The sequence below is a fragment of the Zootoca vivipara genome, chromosome 3, assembly GCF_965207765.1.
Source record: "Zootoca vivipara chromosome 3, rZooViv2.hap1.1, whole genome shotgun sequence".
NCBI lineage: Eukaryota > Metazoa > Chordata > Lepidosauria > Squamata > Lacertidae > Zootoca > Zootoca vivipara.
In genome coordinates this window covers 52,775,969-52,797,645 of record NC_142586.1, presented here as the reverse complement: position 1 = coordinate 52,797,645, position 21,677 = coordinate 52,775,969, and the positions used below count along the sequence as shown (strand labels likewise).

The window sequence follows — 21,677 nt, the reverse complement described above, 5'->3', positions numbered from 1 at the left end:
AGCTGGCCCAAGCCTGGCAGAGGGAAAACAAACCTTTAAAACAGTTACACCACCCTTTTGCATATCTCCCCCATCCCAACTGAGCCAAGACCATCAGGTGAGATGTTCCAGGAACATGGCAGGGAGATAAGCTGGTGTATCTCCTGCTAAGCCTAGGATGGAAGGAGTTAAGTCAGTGTAGCCCAGCCCTGCTGGCAACTCTCAGCCAGAGATCTGCTAGATCTTAACCCTGCACATCCTAGTAGCTCTTCCTATAGATTGCTCCCTAGGCACTTCTTTCTCTGAATTTACTTTTGTTTGGGTGTAGTTTCAGGTATTAACTGAGTTGTCTTCAGTACTATGTTAGTGTCAGGGAGTTGTTGCGGCTACTCCCGTGTAAAGACGCTCCAGTCCGTTCTGTCTTTAAGGGTTTTATTGTGCATACTATTTACAGTGCAGAGATAGCAGAAAACATGACCTCCTAGTCACTCTCACATAGCTGCCAAGTTTTCCCTTTTCTCACGAGGAAGCCTATTCAGCATAAGGGAAAATCCCTTTAAAAAAGGGATAACTTGGCAGCTATGCTCTCAGAACCTGGCAATGGTGCCCATCTGCTTCGGGGCTAGCATAATAGCCTGGGGACCCTGAAATGCCGCCCCCTAGCCCTATGTTTGGGCGCGCACCTCAATTTGGGCGCCGGAAGGAGCGATGCCCCTTGCTTGCTGGGGCAGTGCCTGGGCTCCTACGCCTCCCTGAGCTGTCCCTCCTTCACTTGTTGGTCAGAGTGGTGCAGAGCCTCTGATACCTCACTGAGCCCTCCCTCCGCCATCTCTTCCCCAGAGCGGTGCCAGGGCTCTGATGCCTCGCTGAGCCTCCCCTCCATCCCGCTTTCCCCTGACCCGCTGCTAGTGCTGTCGCTGGGCGAAGTGCTGGTCAAGGTGATGGGGGGAATGGAGGAATTATTTAAGGATGCCAAGAAAACCCAACACTTTCTTTTTATGACCTTGATCACCCATTGTCAGTCCAAAGCCATATCTGTAGGCCCATTCATGCTAATAAAGACAGATAAAATAGCACTCCTTTTACCTGTGTCACTGCTGCCTGAGAGAAAGTCAGTAAAGGAAAGAAAAAACCAGGAATTTGGGCCAGGGAATGTAGGTAATACAGCAACAGCAGCTAATCATATAAAATTAGAATTAGATTTCTATATCTCATATTTCTGTTAAGAACTTATTAGGCTTCATTTCCTTTCAGTTTAAAATCTGTAAAAGCTTAGAGTGAGTTGTGTATTACTGAGTATTACAGAAATCCGATGGCTTATGTTTATTTCTTTAGATGTCTCATTTTTCTAGTGAAGATGAAGCTCTTTTGCAGTCTATGCTCAGACAGTTACTGCAAAGTGTCAAAGAAAAAATCACAGGAGCGCCATCAGTAGAGTGTGCAGAAGAGATTCTTCTACATCTGGAGGAAACAGATGAAAATTTTCACAAGTAATTTTTTTGAAAGTTTACTTTTGTGTCATCATTGAAGGAACTGAATAGTGACTGCTGATCCATGTGGGGAAACTTGTTGCTGCAGTTTTGCAGCTGATGACTGGCAGTAAGCAGTGTTTTTGATTGTGTGTTGTTAGAACATTGTGGGTACGCATACATATAATGTTCAAGTCAGTTGATTTTAGAAATTGAGATGTTACAATCCTGCAGATGTCTTTAAGAAACAATTTCCAACTTAGTTAAATGCTTGTCTGTCATTCACAGGGTGTTTCTACCAAGCTACTCATGTGGAAAGAATTATTGCTTGCCCCAGGTCTGTGGACAAGCGGTTAATTGTAAGATACTTTGGAATGAAAAAAATACTGAGCCATCTGTACAAATCTAGCAGGCTGCTTTGTGACATTATGTATAATAACTGAAAACATTTGTGAACTATGCTTTTTGAGACAATAGATATATCTTTATATTTTCCTTTTTTATGTGTGTTTGAAAATTTTGCAGCCATAGGATTATGTAAACTAAGTATTTATGGAGAAATACTTTATTTTTTCCAGTTGGCAGATAGACCACAAATTCTTTTAAAGCTCTGTGTGAGTTAAATACCTAGTTTCTTTTCACCTCTGCAAATCTACTGTTAAAAATCTGCTAATCTTTCATGACGCCTCTACAGCAGAGGTGGGGAACCTGTGGAATCTAACAACCAGATGTCTCATCAGCCCCAGCCAGCGTGGCTGGTGGTCAGAGATGATAGGAGTAACATCTGGAAGACCACAGGTTCCTAGACCAACTCCTGCTGTACAGAATTCTAGCAGTAGCCTGATGAAATACAGTTTATGTAACATTGAAAATACAACAGCACAAAGTAAGTTATACTTTACATGTTTATTGCAGCTATGAATTTGTGAAATATCTTAGGCAATATATAAGTAGCATGCTGGGCTCCGTAATAGAAGAAGAAACTGAGAAATGTACATCTGCACAAAATCAGGGTGAAGGATCTGGCTATGATACACTGGTTCAGCATGTTACTAAAAAGACTCGAGAATCAAAAGAGTGAGTACATGTACAAAACGCATGTAAAAAACTACAGTGTCCAAAAAGAATGACTTTCTCAAATGTTCTTTCCTGCTTATACTTGATTTTATCAGTTCCTGACTCTGTCCTTCTGAAATCGTGTCCCTTCATTATTGTAACTCTTGTGATTGACTTCTGATTTTATATTGTTTGTAATATTTTCTTGCTTAAGCCAGAAAAATTGTATTTTATGCTGGCATTATAACTCAAACAAGTTTCCCTGCAACAAAATACTGCAGTGTAGAATACTGCTGTTCAGGTTTCCAGCCATTTTATCATGTCCTCATCCCCTGGTTTTCCTCTCCTCTCCTTGAACGTTAGCCAGCATCCCAGGCCCACTGAACATGCCCAGTCCTCACTAGGCTAATTTCGGGTTGTTGTTTTTTCCTCTCCTTTTGGATCTTTTTGAGGGTGGCGTGGGGTAGACACACTTGGTATCCAATTCCAGTTACATTTATTATTTTTTGAGTTGATATCTACAGTATAGTTTTTCAGTGTGAACCAGGAATATATGTCTGTTGTGTGTGTTTCCTCCTGTTTCTGCAGCTCTATTCTACTCCCTCCCAACCATGTTAGTTTTTCCTCTGCATCTCAATAGTTCTGGTTGGCCACTATGAGAACAGGATGGTAGAATAGATGGGTCACTGGCTTGATCCAGCAGATTCTTCTAATCTTCTTGGTTTGTGCTGTCGAGTAGTTCAGGGGCTGGGTGTTGTTGTTGTTGTTGTTGTTGTTGTTGTTGTTGTAGTTCAGGGGCTGGTTGTTGTTGTTGTTGTTCAGGGGCTGGGTGTTGTTGTTGTTTTGAATTGGTGTCTCCCTTCCTTAGCTTTCCACCCTGCAGAGTTTCAAACAACTGTGCTAGGTACCATGGAATAATGGCATGGTGTCGCAGTCCTATACATGCGTACTCAAGGAGTAAGCCAGTTGAGTTCAGTGGGTCTTCCCTGTAAATGTGCATAGGATTGTAGCCAAAATTGTAGTGTGTAGTTTGACCGGAAATGTTGAGAAGATATATCCTGCTTAAAACTAATTCAGATGAATTTGTACAATAAGCTCTTTACAGTACTGTAAGTACTTTACCAAAGAATGTCACCCTCCCCCCTAAGTTAAAAGTTTCACTGCAATTACAGTACATTTTACAAAATGTCTCTGGAAGGAAGCAGTGTAATAAGTACAGCCAATTTATTATCTGCAAGCCTTCACAAAAATTACTCTTTGGTGTTATTTTTTAGTATTTGTTGCAGTAGTTTTTTCTTCTGCATCTTTTTAAATGCTACTTTAAAGCACTGTGCTGCAGAATACCTCACTGTAACAAGCTAGAGGTATAAACACAACGTTTATGCATCTTTTCTACCTCTAAGAAGGGATTCAGGGAGGGACTGTAAACTATAATCTAATCTGGAGCCCGTCAGGTGGTCCAGTAAAAAGATTTTGGTTAAGTGGGATTTTCACTGTTCAGTGTAATTACATTAGTACTGTTGGATGTGAGGACATATCTGTCCTTGGCATTAATTGGGGGAGGCCTGTGTGAGCATGACACTGCTGTGTGTATACTTGTGCTTTTGTGTTCATAGGTGGTATTGGATTAGGGTACATGATAGTCAACAATTTCTGTGAATAGTAGCAAAATTAGAACTCCATTATAATTATTTACAACTGAAAAGAAATGCATTCAATAAATACTAATTACTGAAATGTTTCTGTCAGCCCAGTTAGTTATGAGCCTTTACCAAACAAAATATTATTGGAAAGCTTGATCACTTTAAATATAGCCAGATAACCTTCAGTCAGTGGGAGATTGCAAGACGAATGTGAACGTACCAAGGGTAAGGAGGACCCCTTGTAGAAAAGTTCAGTGAACCTCTAATGATGAGATCAATCTTAGGAACATTTTAATAGTAATTTCAATGATATGTGGATGGCCTTGTTCTGTGAGAGGAAATTAGAAATGTCATTGTGAAAAACTTCGTTACTTAATCAGTGCTTAATTGCTTTTATAAATTAATGTGTGGACTGCTGTATTTTTAATAAGCCATTTATTTACATTTAGGAATGGCATGTCAGTTTTGAGCCAACTGCACAAAGAAATATTTTTTAGAGAGCACAGATGAATGCAATCCCTGTAGGGTAGCCTTTGTTTATATATATAAAAAAACACCCAAGGCTACATACTGTTATTTAGGATTCTCAATCTTCATGGGTTTCTTTTTTAAGACTGTAAAGAAGAGTGATTAGGAAGGCAGTGTTTAAAGGCACAAATAAATATCCCATATACCCTTTACTTCACAGTACCCTTTCCCTTTTCACTGGGAGGACAGACTAGTGAATCTCTAGTGGGAGGGAGTTCCATGACCTGGGCATTGTCAAGGATATGGCCCTATCTTGCATCATTGATACATCTGTTGACAGGACCATATTAAGGACCTACCCTGCAGACTACAGTGTCTGACTAGGCAGATACAGGAAGACACAGGAAGAGACAGTATTTCCAGCATTTGGGTTCTAAATTGTTTAGGGTTTTATATGCTAACATTGGCACCTTGAGTTGGGCCTAGTAGCAAATGGGCATTTAGTGAAATTCCAGAAGGATAGGTCTAATAATAGTAATAATAATAATAATACCCTTATTGTCAATGTACAACCTGCGCACAATGAAATTAACCAAGCCTCCCCCCCCCCCCCCGGTGTGCATGTCGCACAACACACCAATCCCGAAAGTCAGTTGCACTATATTTTTTTCCGTTCAGCAGCCTAACAGCCCACAGATAGAAACTATTTTTTAGCCTGTTGGTTTATATACTTCTATATCTCTTGCCCGAGGGTAGAAGATTAAAGAGGTGCTGGCCGGGGTGTGAATTGTCCCTGAGAATTTTTCTCACTCTCCTAAGGCAATGATCTCTTGCGATGTCATCTAGCGGGCTCAGGGGACAGCCCATGATAGCATGTGCTGTGTTCACCACCCTCTATAAAGACTTTATGTCCGTGGTTGTCAAGCCAACGTACCACACTGTGATACAATATGAGAGGACACTTTCTATTGTGAACCGGTAAAGGAGGTCTTCAGTTGTAGTTTAATATGGTTCTTTCACAAGACCCTGAGAAAATGGAGTCTCTGTTGGGCCTTCCCAACCACCTGAGTTATATTGCTTTTCCAAGTGAGGTCTTCACTAAGGTAAACTCCCAGGAATTTAAAGGAAGAGACTCTCTCCACACAATTTCCTCCCCCTGATATACAACGGGGCTAGTTCCCCTCTCTTCCAAGTATAAAATGATAGTGTTCTGCTGCAACTTCCAGATTGTCTTCAATGGTAGCCCCATGTAGATTGCATTGCAGTAGTCAAATCTAGAGTTCAGAAGAGTACGGCCTACTGTAGCAAAGCTGTTGCAATCTAGGAAGGCAGATCAACTTAAACTGGAGATAGGCATTCCTAGAACTGAGATTATTTGGGCCTCAAGCAACAAAACTGGTGTAGTCTTTGAATCTGCTCCTACAGGGGATAGTGGATTCATCCAGAACAGATTTATTCCCCACCTGTCTTGTCAGAAAATATATAGAACCTAAACACCCAAGGCAGCATTGGCTAGGTTTCCTAAAGATATGGTTTGTGGTTCAGCAATACAGAGACTGTATTTTCCTGTTCCTTTTGCTCTTTGGTCCCGATACTAGCTTGGTTGCTTTGTATCTGAATGTAAATCAGTTTGCTATGGCAATCTGTGACCTTTTCTATTTTCCCGTTAATTCTCCACTTTCAAGTTTATTGTGTAAAAGTCCTTCCGTGAATAGGTACTAACATTTGTATGATTTCACTCACGTATGGTTGGGCATCTCTGAAGGTAACTTCCCAACCATTGCTTCCCCTTAAAAGTTTCTGTTCTGACTGCAATGCTACCAGTGAAAAGAGACCACTCACTTCCTATTGACTGTACTTACCTACCCACAACTAAGTCCCATTGATGTTAGTGCTTAGGAGTTCAGCTTGTGTGCAATATGATTTGTGAACTTTAGTCTGTTTGTTTTTATAACATTTGTTCTGCTCTGAAGGTATAGAGAAATGATGCATTCTCTGAAGAATGTTATGATGGTTGTAGTTGAATCTTTAATTAACAAGTTTGAAGAAGATCAGATGCGCTATAAGGAAATTCAGAGGAAAGTGAAAACAGAACAGCACAGCAGTTACTATACAGATAATTGCTCTGATAGTGATTCTTCATTTAATCAGGTATGGTCAAGTCTATGTAATAATCTTGTTGGGCCACCATCTTTTATGCTGTTGTAACAACAAGGGTGTAAGGGGAAGAAAGGGATGTGGTAAGGAATGGAAGAGTGACTAGCTGGCCATAGTTGCCATTCTATCCTCCCCTGGGCTGGCCCTTACTTCCCTGCTGACATAGAGCTATGCCACCAAAATAGCTGTCATATCTAAATACACTCCCATTAGAGTTAATGGAGAGCCCTAGTTGGTTTCTGTGATTTCATCTTCATGTTCCTGGTCTTGTTTGTTGCTGATGAAATCAATGAGAAATTCTTTCTCTCACTTACACTGCCAGACTTGAGGCTATATTTTTTTTAAATTGTTACTGCAAAATCAATAGATAAAATCCATTCCATTTAGATCAAGAGCTGGAAGCCTATTGGTTTTTATGGGTTTGTATTATCTCCACTGAAAGTTAGAATACTTTATCTGAGGGCATACATAGAATTCTCACATCATTAAGATTTCCCATCAATCTCAGTGCAGTTCTGTGTGCACGGGGTACCCACAATATTGAAGTCAGTTTAAGTTGTTGTTGGCATCTGTGTCTCGAGAGACAATGAAGTGCTCCTCCAGGGGTGTAGTCAAACTGCTGTGTTAGCAGCACTGAAGTGACCTCCCTGAGGCGCAAGCCTGGGCAGTGTGTATGGAGGCCCTGGGATGCCCAGATGACAAGACCCCCTTCTTGGCCTTGCTAATATGGCCCAAAGGAAAGCAAAGCTTGGCTGCAGGAGTTGCTGGAAGGAGGCATACAACCGCCTTATGGCTCAATATGCCGGAGCCTGTCTTTGCATGCAGGCGGAAGTGTTTGAGGGTTTGAGACCCATCGGCTACCTTCACTTGGTTTAGCTGGCCAGCTGTCACATTCTGACAGCTTCTAGGAGCCACAGGTTAGAGCTGAGTGCAGGGTGGGGACCAAAGGTGTACATGCACCCCATACAATTTAAGTACTAAGCCTAATTACAATACTGTACTGTACTTCCCAGATAAAAGTTAATTAATATTCAAAATGTTTACTATGTACTTAAACCTTCTCAATGATTCTTCCATTGCAGGGATTAGACCAGGTGATCATAGGGTCCCTTCTAACTCTACAGTTCTATGATTCTGTGATTTTTTTTTGGGGGGGAGCAGCATTATAAAGTTTAGGTCTTTCCAAAACGTCTTACGGTACCTTTATTTCTACAAAATGTTATGGTTGGTAAACCATGTATCACATGTTGTATAATTAAAAATAGAAAGGTTATTAAAAATAGAAAGGTAACATTTTCTCCTTATATTTGATAATTAACAATACCCCCCTTAATATTTCATTAAGATAATGTGAATCCCTTAAAGATAATTTTTATTTCACTAATAATAGCTAATTATTATAGTTATTAATCTTTTTAAATTAATGAGTTACTTAATGAGCATTTTGCAATGTGTTACAGAGTTATACATTCATGAATCAAGAACAATTGCAACTACTGGTAGAAAGGCTTGATCCGGTACAACCTAAGGAGGTGAGTCTAAAAGGTGAATGGACACACCCACTTAGACAATCCTTTTTAAATTTTTTTAGCAAATCTTAAGCTCAAGTTGCTTGAGTGAAATTGGATAGTCTCATTTGGAAGGGGCACAATTGGTTATTAGTTCTTTATACAAGTTTGGGCTTGAGACTTGGGAAGAGGAAGGTGAAAACTAGGCTCTAAAGAAAGCAGAAGTATGGAGGCATTGTGCAGGAGAGCTAAAGGTGGACAACATATAGAGGAGGACAGACCACACACACACACACACACACACACACGTTGCACCAGAAGTGGTTTAGTCATGCTGGCCATGACCCGGAAAGCTGTCTGTGGACAAATGCTGGCTCCCTCGGCCTGAAAGCAAGATGAGCACCGCAATCCCATAGTCGCCCTTGACTGAACTTAAACGTCCGGGGTCCTTTACCTTTACCTTACCCTATGTGTGTGTGTGTGTGTGTGTGTGTGCGCGCGCGCATCATCACATTGATTGAAGATTTCTGTTTTATTATGATAGTACTCTTTGTGATTTTTTTAAACCCACATCTTACCTTGATGTTGCAGGTGCGTCAGGAAGCTATGCAGACATTGTGTTCTGCTCCTCCATCTGATATATTAAACTGTGAGAGTTGGGCTAATTTACGTAAACATCTTGCAACAGCACTTTCAGATCCGGATTCCAATTTCAGTGTAAGGAATTTATTTTTTACCATTCCTAATGTGTCACTTGATCATAATTTATATAGTGTGCAAAATCAAAGTACATGCAAAAATTTTACATACCTCTCAGAAATTCCATGTAGAAAAGTGACCATTAGAATTTTAAATGAAGCAGTATGTCTTTCTTTGTGACTACTACTACTTCTTCCTACAATAGCATGCATAAAATTATGTATGCAGCATTTTAATTGTCCCTGTTGTAGCACAGGGATCGGGAAGCTTTTCTGGTTGGTAGGCTGCATCCCGAGCTTCCCCACAAGCCATTTTGACAGGTGAACAGAGCTGTCAACCTGTCAGCCACTTCATACCATTACAACATCAGGTGGCAACTTCAGACATGCTCACTGTCAGTGCAGATGGGTGATCACAGCGTCTCTGCTTGCAAAAGAATAATTGCAAGCTCAGTTTACGCTCCTGATTGTTCCTTTGTAAGTACTTCCTTACCTGCTCCACACTTGTTGCCACATATGACATGGTTTGGGGAAAACAGCCTTGCGGGCCAAATTAAGAGCACTGCTGGGTCTCATTTCACCTTTGGGCTATGTGGTGTTACACATTTTTGAATGAATGTAAAATATCATCATCATCATCATTATTATTTATTACTTATACCCTGCCCACCTGGCTGGGTTTCCTCAGCCACTCTGGGCGGCTTCCAACAGGATATTAAAAATACATTAAGGCATCAGTCATTAAAAGCTTCCCTAAACAGGGCTGCCTTCAAACGTCTTCTAAACGTTAGATAGTTATTTATTTCTTTGACATCTGATGGGAGGGTGTTCCACAGGGCAGGTGCCACTACCGAAAAGGCCCTCTGCCTGGTCCCCTGTAACTTTGCTTCTTGTGGTGAGGGAACCACCAGAAGGCCCTCGGCGCTGGACCTCAGTGATCCAGGCAGAACGATGGGGGTGGAGATGCTCCTTCAAGTAAACACAAACCTTCTGCCTTCCAATATAGTAATATATCAATAAGCTATCTTATTGTTTGATACAGTGGTAGTATGTTCTCTCGTCAAGGCAACTCTAGATATTAAGGGAGAGGTCATGTAGGTACATTTTGACATGACCTCTATACAACATGTTTTGTGTATATAGCCTGTTGTTTGTGTGTTTATATATAGGCCCAAGTGCTTCAGCTGTCGATCTTTAGGGAGCTATGTTATTATAATAATTTTCAGCTTTTGCACAATATTCTATTTAGAATGAAAAGTCTACAGGTGCATCTGGTGTATATGTTAGAGCTACAGAAACCAGTGTGGTATAGTGATTAGTTCAGGTTAGGACTGTAGAGACCCAGATTTAAATCCCCATTCACTTATGAAGTTCACTAGGTAATTTTGGGCTACTGATAGTCTCTCAGCATAAACTACCTCACAGGGTTGTTGTAAGGTGGAAAGACAACAGTTCGAAACGCCTTCGAAGAATGGTGGGTGAAATTAAATAAATTAACAAGTCAGATATTTTGTATAACATTGCTGCTGACACAGAACATTGAAATTCTGTTTAGATTTTATGAACTAGCTTTCATTTTTACTATTTCAGGACAAAGTTTTGAAATTCTATGCCAAGACATTTTCTTCCTCTCCACTAAATATGACAAGGGAACTGTATACAAGTTTGGGTAAGTTCATTAAGTCAAATGGAGAAATGTTATTTGCTTTCTGTAGCCAGCAGCCATTTTTAAAATTTGCCTCTTAAATTATTTGGCAATTATTTATCTCTTTACAGCAAAGTATTTAGAGATGTACTTCCTTTCTGAAGATAGTTATGTTCCTACCATATCAACAGGTATTGATATAAGCAACCCAGATATAATCCGTTTACTTAAAAAGGTACAAATCAGTTTTCCCATATTTCTTTTGCAAATTTTGTCATTTTCCCCATCCGGTCTTTAAAAAAGCAAACAGGTTGTTTTTCTTTTATTCATAGATACGTCTGCTAAATGAGTACCAGAGGGAAGTCCCATCTTTTTGGATTCGTCATCCAGAAAAGTATGTCACAATTATCCAATTCTTTCCTTAGTTTTCATTTGCCTGTTGCAATTTCTTTGTGCTAAATTACTAAAATCAGTGATTCATTAAACATGAAATTACTACTGCTACTCATCCATTGCTTGCTGTCATAAGTCAATCTGTGTATTGAGTAAGTGTTATGAGGACAAAGTTCATTGACTTAAAGCTCCCCAAACCAACTACCGGTATTCTCCTTGTGCTGTTTAATTTATGCTAGTTACTGGTTTCCTGATATGGATGCTACAGGTGACACTTCTGTTTCCTGTTTGGTGATTTAGGATCACAATCACTTTTCCCTTTCATCTGGTCTTCACAATATTTAAGCATGAAGAATGGAGTTCTGCATACTCTAAATTATTATTGCAGTTTACAGTAACTCCAAAATGTATTCCCAGTACCCCAGTAAACATACAATGTTGCTCATTGTAACTTTCTTAATTTCCTTTTGAAGGTGACTTTCTTTTGGTGTATAGAAAAAAATATGCATCTGATTTCTTTCCCATTTCAAATTCCTTTTTTGAATAACAGAGAGTCTAAATACAAATGGCATCAGTACAGTCATACCTTGGGTTACAGCCGCTTCGGGTTGTGTTTATTTGGGTTGCGCTCCTCGCCGAACCCAGAAGTACCGGAACGGGTTACTTCTGGGTTTCGGTGCGCGCATGCGCAAAAACACTAAATCACGCTGTGCGCATGCGCAGAAGTGCCGAATTGCGACCCACGCAAACGCAGGTTGCAAACACTGCAGGTTGAGAACGTGCCTGTGGCGATCACACAGGGACCCCCAGACATTTCACGGTTGATTGATCCCTGTGCCACAATGGTAACTTGCTGCCACCAATCAGGTGCTTGCTGGTAATCACTGAGTCCAGTCAGGATTTTTAAAGTGAACCAAAACTTCAGTTTATTTCTTAGAAGTATAACAAGCGTATGGTTTCAAAGATGGTGTTCAGTCAATATTAACTTAGTTCCTATACCGGCCTATACCTTCCACCCTCAAGTTCACAATTCAACCAACCTCCTCCCAGTTCCTAACCAGATATGCCTAGGTTCTTATCTGTTCCTTTCAGATGCTGACTGTCACTGACTCAGATTTGCTTTCTCACACAGCTTAAACCAACCCACAGAGTCCCCTCAGCTCAGCAACCACAACTCTCTCTTCTCATCTCTTATCTTATCTCCTCTCTCATCTAACTCATCTCATCTCATCTCCAAATCTCAACTCCCCCCAGGGCTTGTTTTATACTCTCATTAACTCCGTCCTCTGGGTTCTCATTGGCTTCACATTTAACCCTTTCACACACATACTGGGGATGACATCACTCTCTTCATAGGCAAACGCCACGTTCGCAACCCGAGCGTCCACTGTACGGACATTGGGATTTTATTTAACAGCTCGTTATTTATAACGTATTTAGGTACATGGAAGAAATAATGGAGAGTACCCTGTCACTTTTGTCAGCAAAGCGTGACTCAAGCCACCCTGTTTCTTTGGATCCCGTGTACTTCTTGGCTCTAGTCGATCTCAAGGCTGTTTGGTTTAAAAAATGGATGGTAAGCAAATGTATGTATTTTGCTGATTGCAGCTTCTTCTGTGTCCTTCAAGGTTATTGCTTTGTTGATAATGCCTTGAGCTAATAATCCTCTTAGTCCCTTTCTTCAAGAGGTTGATATTGAATGTGTCAGTGTAATGCAATAGATGAGATAAGTTGCAACTTCTGAGGTTGCAGGTTTCTCCTACCTCTGGCTTATTGGGAATGGTATGGGCTCACCAGGATAGAATGCAACCCACAGTAACATGGCAGGAGGAGGACTACCTTTATTTTAAAAAACCCAAAAAACTCACACTGCAGGAATACTATAGCACTCTGCTAGCACTAAATCCTACCATAAGCAAATTAATTGCATGATCCTTACATTGAAAGTGCATCCTGGAGGCATGATGTCTGGACTCTGCTTAAGAAATAGATGACTTAATCTATTACACATGTGAAACGTCCCCTTGCTTTAGAAGGCTGTAGAGCAGGGGTCAGCAAACTTTTTCAGCAGGGGGCCGGTCCGCTGTCCCTCAGACCTTGGGGGGGGGGGAGAATATATTTTGAAAAGAAAAAAAAGGAACAAATTCCTACAAATAACCCAAATAACAATTCCACAAATAATCCAGAGATGCATTTTAAATAAAAGCACACATTCTACTCATGTAAAAACACCAGGCAGGCTCCACAAATAACCCAGAGATGCATTTTAAATAAAAGGACACATTCTACTCATGTAAAAACATGCTGATTCCCGGACTGTCCACAGGCCAGATTTAGTAGGTGATTGGGCTGGCCCCAGCCCCCGGGTCTTAGTTTGCCTACCCATGCTGTAGAGCGCGGATGGTGAACTGGGGGCTCTCCGTATGTTGGACTGAAACTTCCACTACCCCTGATCATTGGTCATGCTGGCTGGGGCTAATGAGAACTGGAATCCAGCAACATCCACCCCTGCTGTAGAGTATGGGTAGAATTGTCCTTGGTGTCAACAGGCAGTAGTCAAAATGAAATTAAAATAGTGCCATAGGTTTATAGACAATTTGAACTATGTTTTGCAGTAAATACCGTACGAAGCTCTTATTTGCTTCTCTACACACCTGTCTCCAACCCGATATATGTTAACAGGACTAACTTCAGAACTTATTGTACAATTTTGATCTTGTAATCAGTTGGAAAATAATTGAATCATTTTGATTTTTTACTCAGTGCTTTAAGTGTAATGTATGTCTGGTCCATGGGGTCACGAAGAGTCGGACACGACTAAATGATTAAACAATAACAAAATGTCTGTTTTGTCATTTTAGCATGCATATTACAGCAGGACAGTGGTGCTAAGGCTACTTGAAAAAAAATACAAATCTTTGGTAAGTCTGTTTTTCCATCAGTCAATATCCTTTCTCATCAATACAAGGAACAGAGTACCTATCAATTACAACTGAACCAAGACATATCTTAAGATGTTGCATACTCCCTAATTGATTTTTATTAATCAATATGGCCATTTAGGAAGTTAAGTTTAACATTCTAAATATGATGTTCTGCAGAGACTTTATAATTTATATTACTGCCTGTATATACTTCTACAAACTCAAAATTAATGTGAAAAGGGTCAAATGCAAATTTGCTAATGATGTGAGTGAAGTGAATCTTCATTAATGGTTCTAAAGGGAATTGTTCAATAGGCATTTCCTGTGAATTTTGATAATACCTTGTCGTTTTATTCGTCAGATTATTGCATCTGTTGAGCAGTGTGTTTCCTATCTGGAAACTTGTGAATCAGTGGTTGATACAACAGGCAGGTTTAATTCTTTCTCCACATTGCATAATGGTAAGTAATTTTTCCATATGCTGAATAATATATATTTACAGTGGTACCTCTGGTTGCGGACAGGATCCGTTCCGGTGGTCCGGCCGGATCCTGAGGTTTTCACAACTGGAGGACAGCATCTGCGCATGTGTGCGTGGCAAAATCTAGTAAAATGCTTCTGGGTTTGCCGCTTTTGCAACCCAAAGTTTATGTTACTTAGGGTAATGTAAGCCGAGGTGCTACTGTATTTGAAAAGTCTTCTTTTTTGCCTGCATTTTAATAAAATATGTAGCGGTGTTCCAGTAGTGTATGACAAATGTTCAGAATATGTTCTATCTCACCTAGAAATGGCAACTCCAATTTTTATTGGTGGTTGCATTTTTTGTGATCTTGGTAGTTTCCTTTATAAATGTATTATTGTCCATTATAGCAGTGATTGCTTGGACTCTAGTATACAAGAACAAAGCAAGAGACAGCACAGGTTTATTGACATGAACTGTCTTGTCTTTCAAGGTAATAAACAGAAGAATTTTTACACTGGAAACGAATTACAGTATATATATTTTGTTCATTCCCTGAGCCTCTTAGGAAGATTATTGATATATAAACAAGGCAGAAGACTGTTTCCTATTCAGCTGAAAAACAGAAAAGGTAAGTGCGCGTTAAAGAACATAGAAGCATAGAAACATGACAGTGTGTTCTCTTAGTGCCATTTTTCTAATGCTTTTTCAGCTTTGGTTCTGTTGTTTGTGGGAGAGGGCTTACAGGTATCCAAAAGAGATTGTACAACAGGGTGTAAATTATGTGGTGTAAATTACGTAAGCAGGACAGTTATTGGAGTGCCTGGTGCGTTATCACATGCTGTTCTATATAGAAGGACCACACATAAATTCCTGTCTGACTATTTTTATCTGGATTTTTTAAAGACCTATATATTACCCCCCTCCCAAAGTGCTGTCATGTGCAAGAGTTTGTTGTTTTCTGTAACAGTGGCGAAGCTGAGATGTTTATCAAAACTAACATAGTGACTCGATTTGGACATACAGTGGTACCTCGACATCCGAATGCCTTGACTTCCGAAGGTTTCGACTTATGAAGTCGGCAAACCCAGAAGTCTTTTCGCCGTGCGCGCGTTCTGCGCCTGCGCAGAAGCGGCACGCGTGGTCCGCACATGCACAGAAGTGCAAAATGGACGCTTCGACATCCGAAGGTTTCGACTTACAAAGAGTGCCGTGGAACGTATCACCTTCGTAAGTCGAGGTACCCCTGTAATGCTAAACCATAGCTTAAAGAAGCATGTGTTTTCTGTTTTCAACTAACTGGTGTTTATTGTTATGTCCAAACCTTGGGAGTGAAGTGAAGTTACCAGATCTGCTAGTGTGCCAGTTCACAAATTTGCATGGACACATCTATTGAGTGCGTGTACCTGTGAAAAAATAGGGAAATTAAAATACTGCTTTTGAGTTCTTTGCTGAAGACAATGATATTCTATCAAGACAAAATTGCATTGCATTGGAGTACCTTGCTTACTTTAGGGAAGTTATCATGGCTCAGAGAACTGATATCAATGGAACTGCAACTCTGGTTAGTTTAAACTATAGTTAGTTACAATAAGACAACATCGAATAACGGTTTATGATTCTTCAAACATGGCATAGTTTAAATTAATCAGTTTCCCTAGGTGGGATGCAACAGAACTCTAGGTCGTTTAACCCGTAATTGTCTATTTTCCACCTCCTGCTGTTGTACTGGAAGAGGAGGGTGGGGATAAGTGCCTGGGGCTCACTTCTACTTATTCATGCAGCGCTGACGTATGGTTTTTCCAAGGCAGGTTGGTTTATGGCTATGAAGAAGTACACATTATCGTCTTACACAATTATCTAAATATTCTTCCATCTGTCCTCCTTGGCCTGTGGCTGTTACAAAAAAAGTTAGATTGCATTATTTTCCAGGAGGGCAAACATGAACCCAAAAGTGTATTTGACATTGCTGGAATAGCTCTACCAGTAATAAATTAAATTAAATGGTTTCTGTCTGTGAATCAGTTGGAAATGGAAGAAAAGCTACAGCAATTTAACTTAAATTTGTATTCAGGTATTCGTTTGTTCCTAATTAAATTATAAGTAACATGAAGTTATTTTTCCCATTCTCATTTTTGTAGATTTGATGTCCTTGACAGACCTTGTCATAATGTTTACTCGTCTTATCTATTGCGCCCCAAATTGCACAAAGATGCTTACAGTTCATTCAGGTAACATTGCCCTTTTTATTTGCTCTGTTATTCTTTAATTTTCTTTGTGAATAAAGGTTTGTTCACTTCCATATTTCTTAATCATTTCTGTGTCTGTAGACACCATGGCATCATATTTAAAGTGAAAATTGAACGACTATTCACATCTGATGGGTATTTGAAGTGGTGGGCTTGGCAAGAGGGAAGAAATATCACTTGTTTCTTTTCCTTTATCTGGTTGTGTTGCTCGCTCTGTTGTTCTTTACTATTTTGAAACAAGTCTCTTTTTATTTGTCAGGCAATTATTCTCCAGCAGGCCTTATTACTGATGTGCTCGGAATTCTTTCTGAGAGAAAAGAATGTGCAACTGAATGTCTATATACTAATACAGTGATAGAAGCACTTCTTCAGCCAATACATTATTTACTGAATGGAACAGAGGTTGGTTGTATTTCCTCCAAATAAACATGAATAAAACTTAATGTAGAAAAATGTAATGACTGTGGTCCATTTAATTGTCAGGCGCAACATGGTCTTGCATATAACTTGTGGTATGCAGTAGTGAGTGAATGGAGATGTGCATTGCAAAATAGTGAGAATTGCATTGGGGACATTGTGTCTGTATCTGTTTCAATACAGCTGTGCACACCACAGTGAAATAAAACATATTGTTGACTGGGCTAAGCTGTAATGAATTACAAGAGCCAAAGTTAAAAATGGAGCTTGGGATTTGTGGGGAAAGGAGACAGGGAAGATTATGAAGAAAGCTGCATTTCATGCAAGTCAAGGGCAGCTAACCTATAACCCTCCAGTTGTTGGATTCCAACTTCCACCATGAGCACTGGCAAGGGATGTTGAGAATTATAGTATATTGACATCTGGAGAGTCATAGCTTTCCATCCTTGTTTCAGTAAGAGAAGGAATGTGGAATTGGCATGCTAGTCTATTTTGGAAGTTAGCCCCATCTGTTTCTATTTTATATTTGAAATAAATGTTAATTCATTTTGAAAGGACTTTGGATTCTTCTGTTCTTGTTTGTCAGTTAACATTTAGATTAATTCTCGCAGCTACTTTTATCTAAATACAAATCAGCAGTATCATTTACAACTGTATTGTTAAAAGAAATATCAGAGCTCCATTGACGTAAACTGGATTATAATGTAAGAATTCTTCAGTCTTGTTACATTAATTTGCCTTTAGTTACATAAGGTTTGTAGATAAAAGTCTCTCTAAAACATTAATCTTCAGAGTTTTTTAAATGTATGTGCAGGTGCATCTAAATTCTCCTGAAACAACTCTAATACATATAGCTGATATTTTGGCAAGGATTGCTGCTGCAGATGATGGTCTTTCACTCCTTCTCTATGGAGGAGAAAAGCCCTCTGCCATGGAGGGTAGTAGGTAAGAGAATGTGTTTGAAAAGAACAAAAACAGTGTTATGAAATAAGTTCTTGTCTCTCATATCTAATTAGTTGTATATAAGTTTTGAGAGAAGCTTCCATGATTTGAATTATAAAATGAACAGCTTGCTGTTTTGTTGTTTATGCAAATGTACATAAGGAGATAGCTCCCACATCTGTAGAAAACAGTCTGCATGCAATACCTGAATGGTCTGTATACTGTAATTCCATGTTACTTCTCTTTAGTCATGCTTTTGTTTCTTGGCTTAAAGTGTTACTGCATTTGGTTGTAATGATAAACTATGATTTATTGTTATATCAACAAACCTCAGGCTTGTGTACTCTCACCTACCTTCTTCTCTCCTCCATAAGAGGAGATCAGAAGGTTTCATTTCTGTTTTAAACTAGCCACAATTAAACATTGTGTCTGAACCCAGACAAACTTGGAATTAACTAATGTTTAGTGTTTACTGAAGCCAATGGCAAACCTTGGATTAATGAGGTTGGCTTGTTGCAGTAGTAGCTAAGTCTTAACTACAGTTTATGATTTGGATGTATCATAAACTGGTTAATCAACAATTGAAGTGGAATGTTTCCATCTCCAGAGCATTCTGGAGAAGGTGGCATGTAAGGGGAAATAGTGAAAGGAACATACAGTATTCCCTATTAAATTGAAAATGTGTTTCTGCTATCCTGGGAAATGCGGAGATATGAAAATGGTGTGCCTCTCAGAATATACCACCATTTGCACAGCAGTATAAATGCCTTCATACATCTTCCCTGAGCCAGGTTGCTCTGTCTTAGAAATGAACACAAACATTTCTAAATAGTTGAGATCATACCTATTTAGCATCTGGTATCATTGATTATGTCTTGTGGGTTGATATAAATCATATGTAAAACTAATTTAGTTCTTAAAGAAAAGAATGCAAAAAAGAAAAACACGCAAATGCAATATTACTTTCTTAACAAAGAGCAGCTATGGCAAATATCTGCATTATGACCACAATCCAAATGAATTGGGTGGGACTTCCCAGGTGGTGGTGCAGGGAGTTATATAGCATCTTCCAACAATATGGTTGCAACATGGATTGGGTCTTGCTGTTGCTTATTTGTTAAGAAACAGTCATGCCAAGTCCTAAGCAATGCTGCTCAAAAACATGGTGGATGTGTAGCTTAACTAAGAATAAAGCAATTTTATAGGTGATCTCTATGGAAGGGGGAGAGAAGCCCTCCTACTTTGTTTTACTCATGTTTGTTCCCGTCTTCCATGGGAAGATGATAGGCAGTAAGTCTTTCTTTAGGCCAAGTCTCAGCATATTGTATAAGCAGAAGAAGAACTAACATTTCAATTACTAACTGAAAAGCCTTATTTCATCATAATTCTGCTGAGTCAATAAAACATTGTTTGTTTGTTTTTTGAAATGTTTCATTCTTTGTAGCCTTAGGGGTGCACATACTATCGTTCAGTTTACAAAGAAGCTTCTTGATGAAGACATTTCTGTTCTGTCTGGGTCTGAGATGCTGCCAGTGCTCAAAGGTGCTTTCATCTTTGTATGCCACCAGATGTATAGTACTTGTGAAGGCTTGGAGGTGTTGCTACCTTACCATTTACATGGATCTATTTCTGAGGCTTGGAAAAAGGTAGTCCTATCCTTGTTTATACAAAGTATATGTATAGAAGTTGTGCAAAGGATGTTTATGTTTGCTTGTGTGTGCATGTGTTCCCAAAGGGTACTTTTTAGGCTGAAATAGTATTGTAGTATAGATTTTATCATGGAAGTGGCACCTTAACATGGGAGTAGCAATTCTCTTGGATCCCAACAGTGTACACACGTAGTTAAAAAATAGGCAAGTCTGGTGCATTGCAGTGTTGCTGCAATTGGATAAAGCCCACTTGCAAGCAGGTAGCTGGCAGGTTTCTTTAACAGGCATATCTGGCGGTGGCGCTATAATGGTCTGGGGAACTAGGCAACCACCATCACCCCTGCACACAAGTGGGTTTATCAGACAGCAGAAACAGCATTGTCATTACCACACCTATTGCAGTACCCCCACCAACAATGGTCAAGGAATGTTGACTGATAACTGGAGTAATGTCACTGCTGGGATCCGAAATGGTGGTAGGCACTCGGAGAAAGGCGCTCCCCCAGGCCCCCCGACAATCTACAGATATGTCTGCCCTTAATAATAATAATAATAATAATAATAATTTTATTTATTTATACCCCGCCCATCTGGCTGCCACGCTGGGCAGCTTCCAACAAAATATTAAAATACAATAGTCCGTCAAACATTAAAAGCTTCCCTAAACAGGGCTGTCTTCAGATGTCTTCTAAAAATCTTGTAGTTGTTTTTCTGGTGGGAAGGTGTTCCACAGGGCGGGTGCCACTACCGAGAAGGCCCTCTGCCTGGTTCCCTGTAACTTGGCTTCTTGCAGCGAGGGAACTGCCAGAAGGCCCTCAGCTCTGGACCTTAAGATATCTCTGATGCTTAATCAAATATCCTTATTGTACTGTGTTGTTAGTGATCAGAATTTATATTTGCTACTGTTGCTAACAGTAAATTTATGTAATTTGTTTTTCATTTCTGTCAGACTAGTTTGCTTTCGGAGAGAATTCCTACTCCTGTTGCGGGGGCAGATTGTGTATCATCAGCAAGTCAAGAATCCCAGAGCTTGTAAGTACTAGTTTGGGTTACCTGCTCAGAGATACATGAGAAAAGTCCTCAAAGCTGCAACATGGGGGTTAGGTAGCATTTCAAAATGGGAAAACTTTCTGATAAAGTTGTATTGCTGTTACCAGGCAGGGGCAACAGCAAAGTTCTGCATTGCAAAATAAAATACAGTTTAGTGGCTCGCACAATCTCTCAGTTCTCTCTCTTGCTTCCCTTCCCCTTTTCTTGCTCTGTCTTCCTCATTCCTGTTGTTTCTCCCTTTTATCCTGCTGTTTCCCCATTTTCTGCTATGATTTCCTTCCCTCCCTTCTCATTTGCTTTTCAGCTGTCCAGTATGTTGTCACTTCTGCCTTCATCAGCCCTCCTTATTTTCAATCTTACTCTTCCTGTCAGCTACATCTGCTTCCTCTTTTTCATATGCCCCATCCCCATTTTGTTTACTAATAAAAAAATTCCTTCAGTAGCACCTTAAAGACCAACTAAATTTTTATTTTGGTATGAGCTTTCGTGTGCATGCACGAAAATAAAAACTTAGTTGGTCTTTAAGGTGCTACTGAAGGAATTTTTTTATTTTGTTTCTACCAACACGGCTACCTACCTGTAACTTGTTTACTAATGTTATTGTTGCTTTTCTTGCTTCTTCGTTTTCGATTCTTAACACATTCAGAAAGGAATCTTCACAGTGGCTTTTTGACATCTGTCATGCAAGCCGCACATGGGAAAGGACCTGGGTGAGGCAGGCATATGGTACATGAGATGCAGTTTCAGTGATTGGGGTGCAACTATGTCCACTTTTAGGCCCTCCCCCCATTTTTCTACTTCTGCATAGCATGTAGTTCTCCTGAATATGAACATCTTTCCTCTTCTTTGGGTGTATGTAGCTATCAGTTTTCACCAGTGAATGTTACTATTCTAGAGATTATTATTATTCATACTTTTTATTTTCAGTCACCTGTTCCTTAAGTCTATATTCCTAGAAATGGGAATCTGG

At 39.8% G+C, this 21,677-nt stretch overlaps 1 protein-coding gene across 6 annotated transcripts in view; it reads left to right on the top strand.

Moving 5' to 3' along the window:
• The window catches only part of TBC1D32 (TBC1 domain family member 32), a 64,231-nt gene that overhangs the window by 1,498 nt on the left and 41,056 nt on the right, over positions 1-21,677 (top strand). For 5 of the 6 annotated variants that reach the window (XR_015948957.1, XR_015948956.1, XM_035109190.3 and 2 more), the window contains exons 2-18: positions 1,315-1,469; positions 2,364-2,525; positions 6,589-6,766; positions 8,233-8,304; positions 8,872-8,997; positions 10,569-10,647; positions 10,755-10,858; positions 10,956-11,017; positions 12,457-12,592; positions 13,878-13,937; positions 14,302-14,401; positions 14,894-15,031; positions 16,542-16,631; positions 16,909-17,051; positions 17,881-18,011; positions 19,453-19,654; positions 20,607-20,689. Coding sequence is in view for 4 of the 6 variants with exons in the window: in XM_035109190.3 (XP_034965081.1) it covers positions 1,315-1,469; positions 2,364-2,525; positions 6,589-6,766; positions 8,233-8,304; positions 8,872-8,997; positions 10,569-10,647; positions 10,755-10,858; positions 10,956-11,017; positions 12,457-12,592; positions 13,878-13,937; positions 14,302-14,401; positions 14,894-15,031; positions 16,542-16,631; positions 16,909-17,051; positions 17,881-18,011; positions 19,453-19,654; positions 20,607-20,689 (2,021 nt within the window). In the remaining 2 variants the exon portion in view is untranslated. Of the gene's footprint in view, positions 1-1,314; positions 1,470-1,736; positions 1,786-2,363; positions 2,526-6,588; positions 6,767-8,232; positions 8,305-8,871; positions 8,998-10,568; positions 10,648-10,754; positions 10,859-10,955; positions 11,018-12,456; positions 12,593-13,877; positions 13,938-14,301; positions 14,402-14,893; positions 15,032-16,541; positions 16,632-16,908; positions 17,052-17,880; positions 18,012-19,452; positions 19,655-20,606; positions 20,690-21,677 lie in introns of all 6 variants that reach the window. The other variant, XM_088666057.1, reaches the window with a different exon arrangement.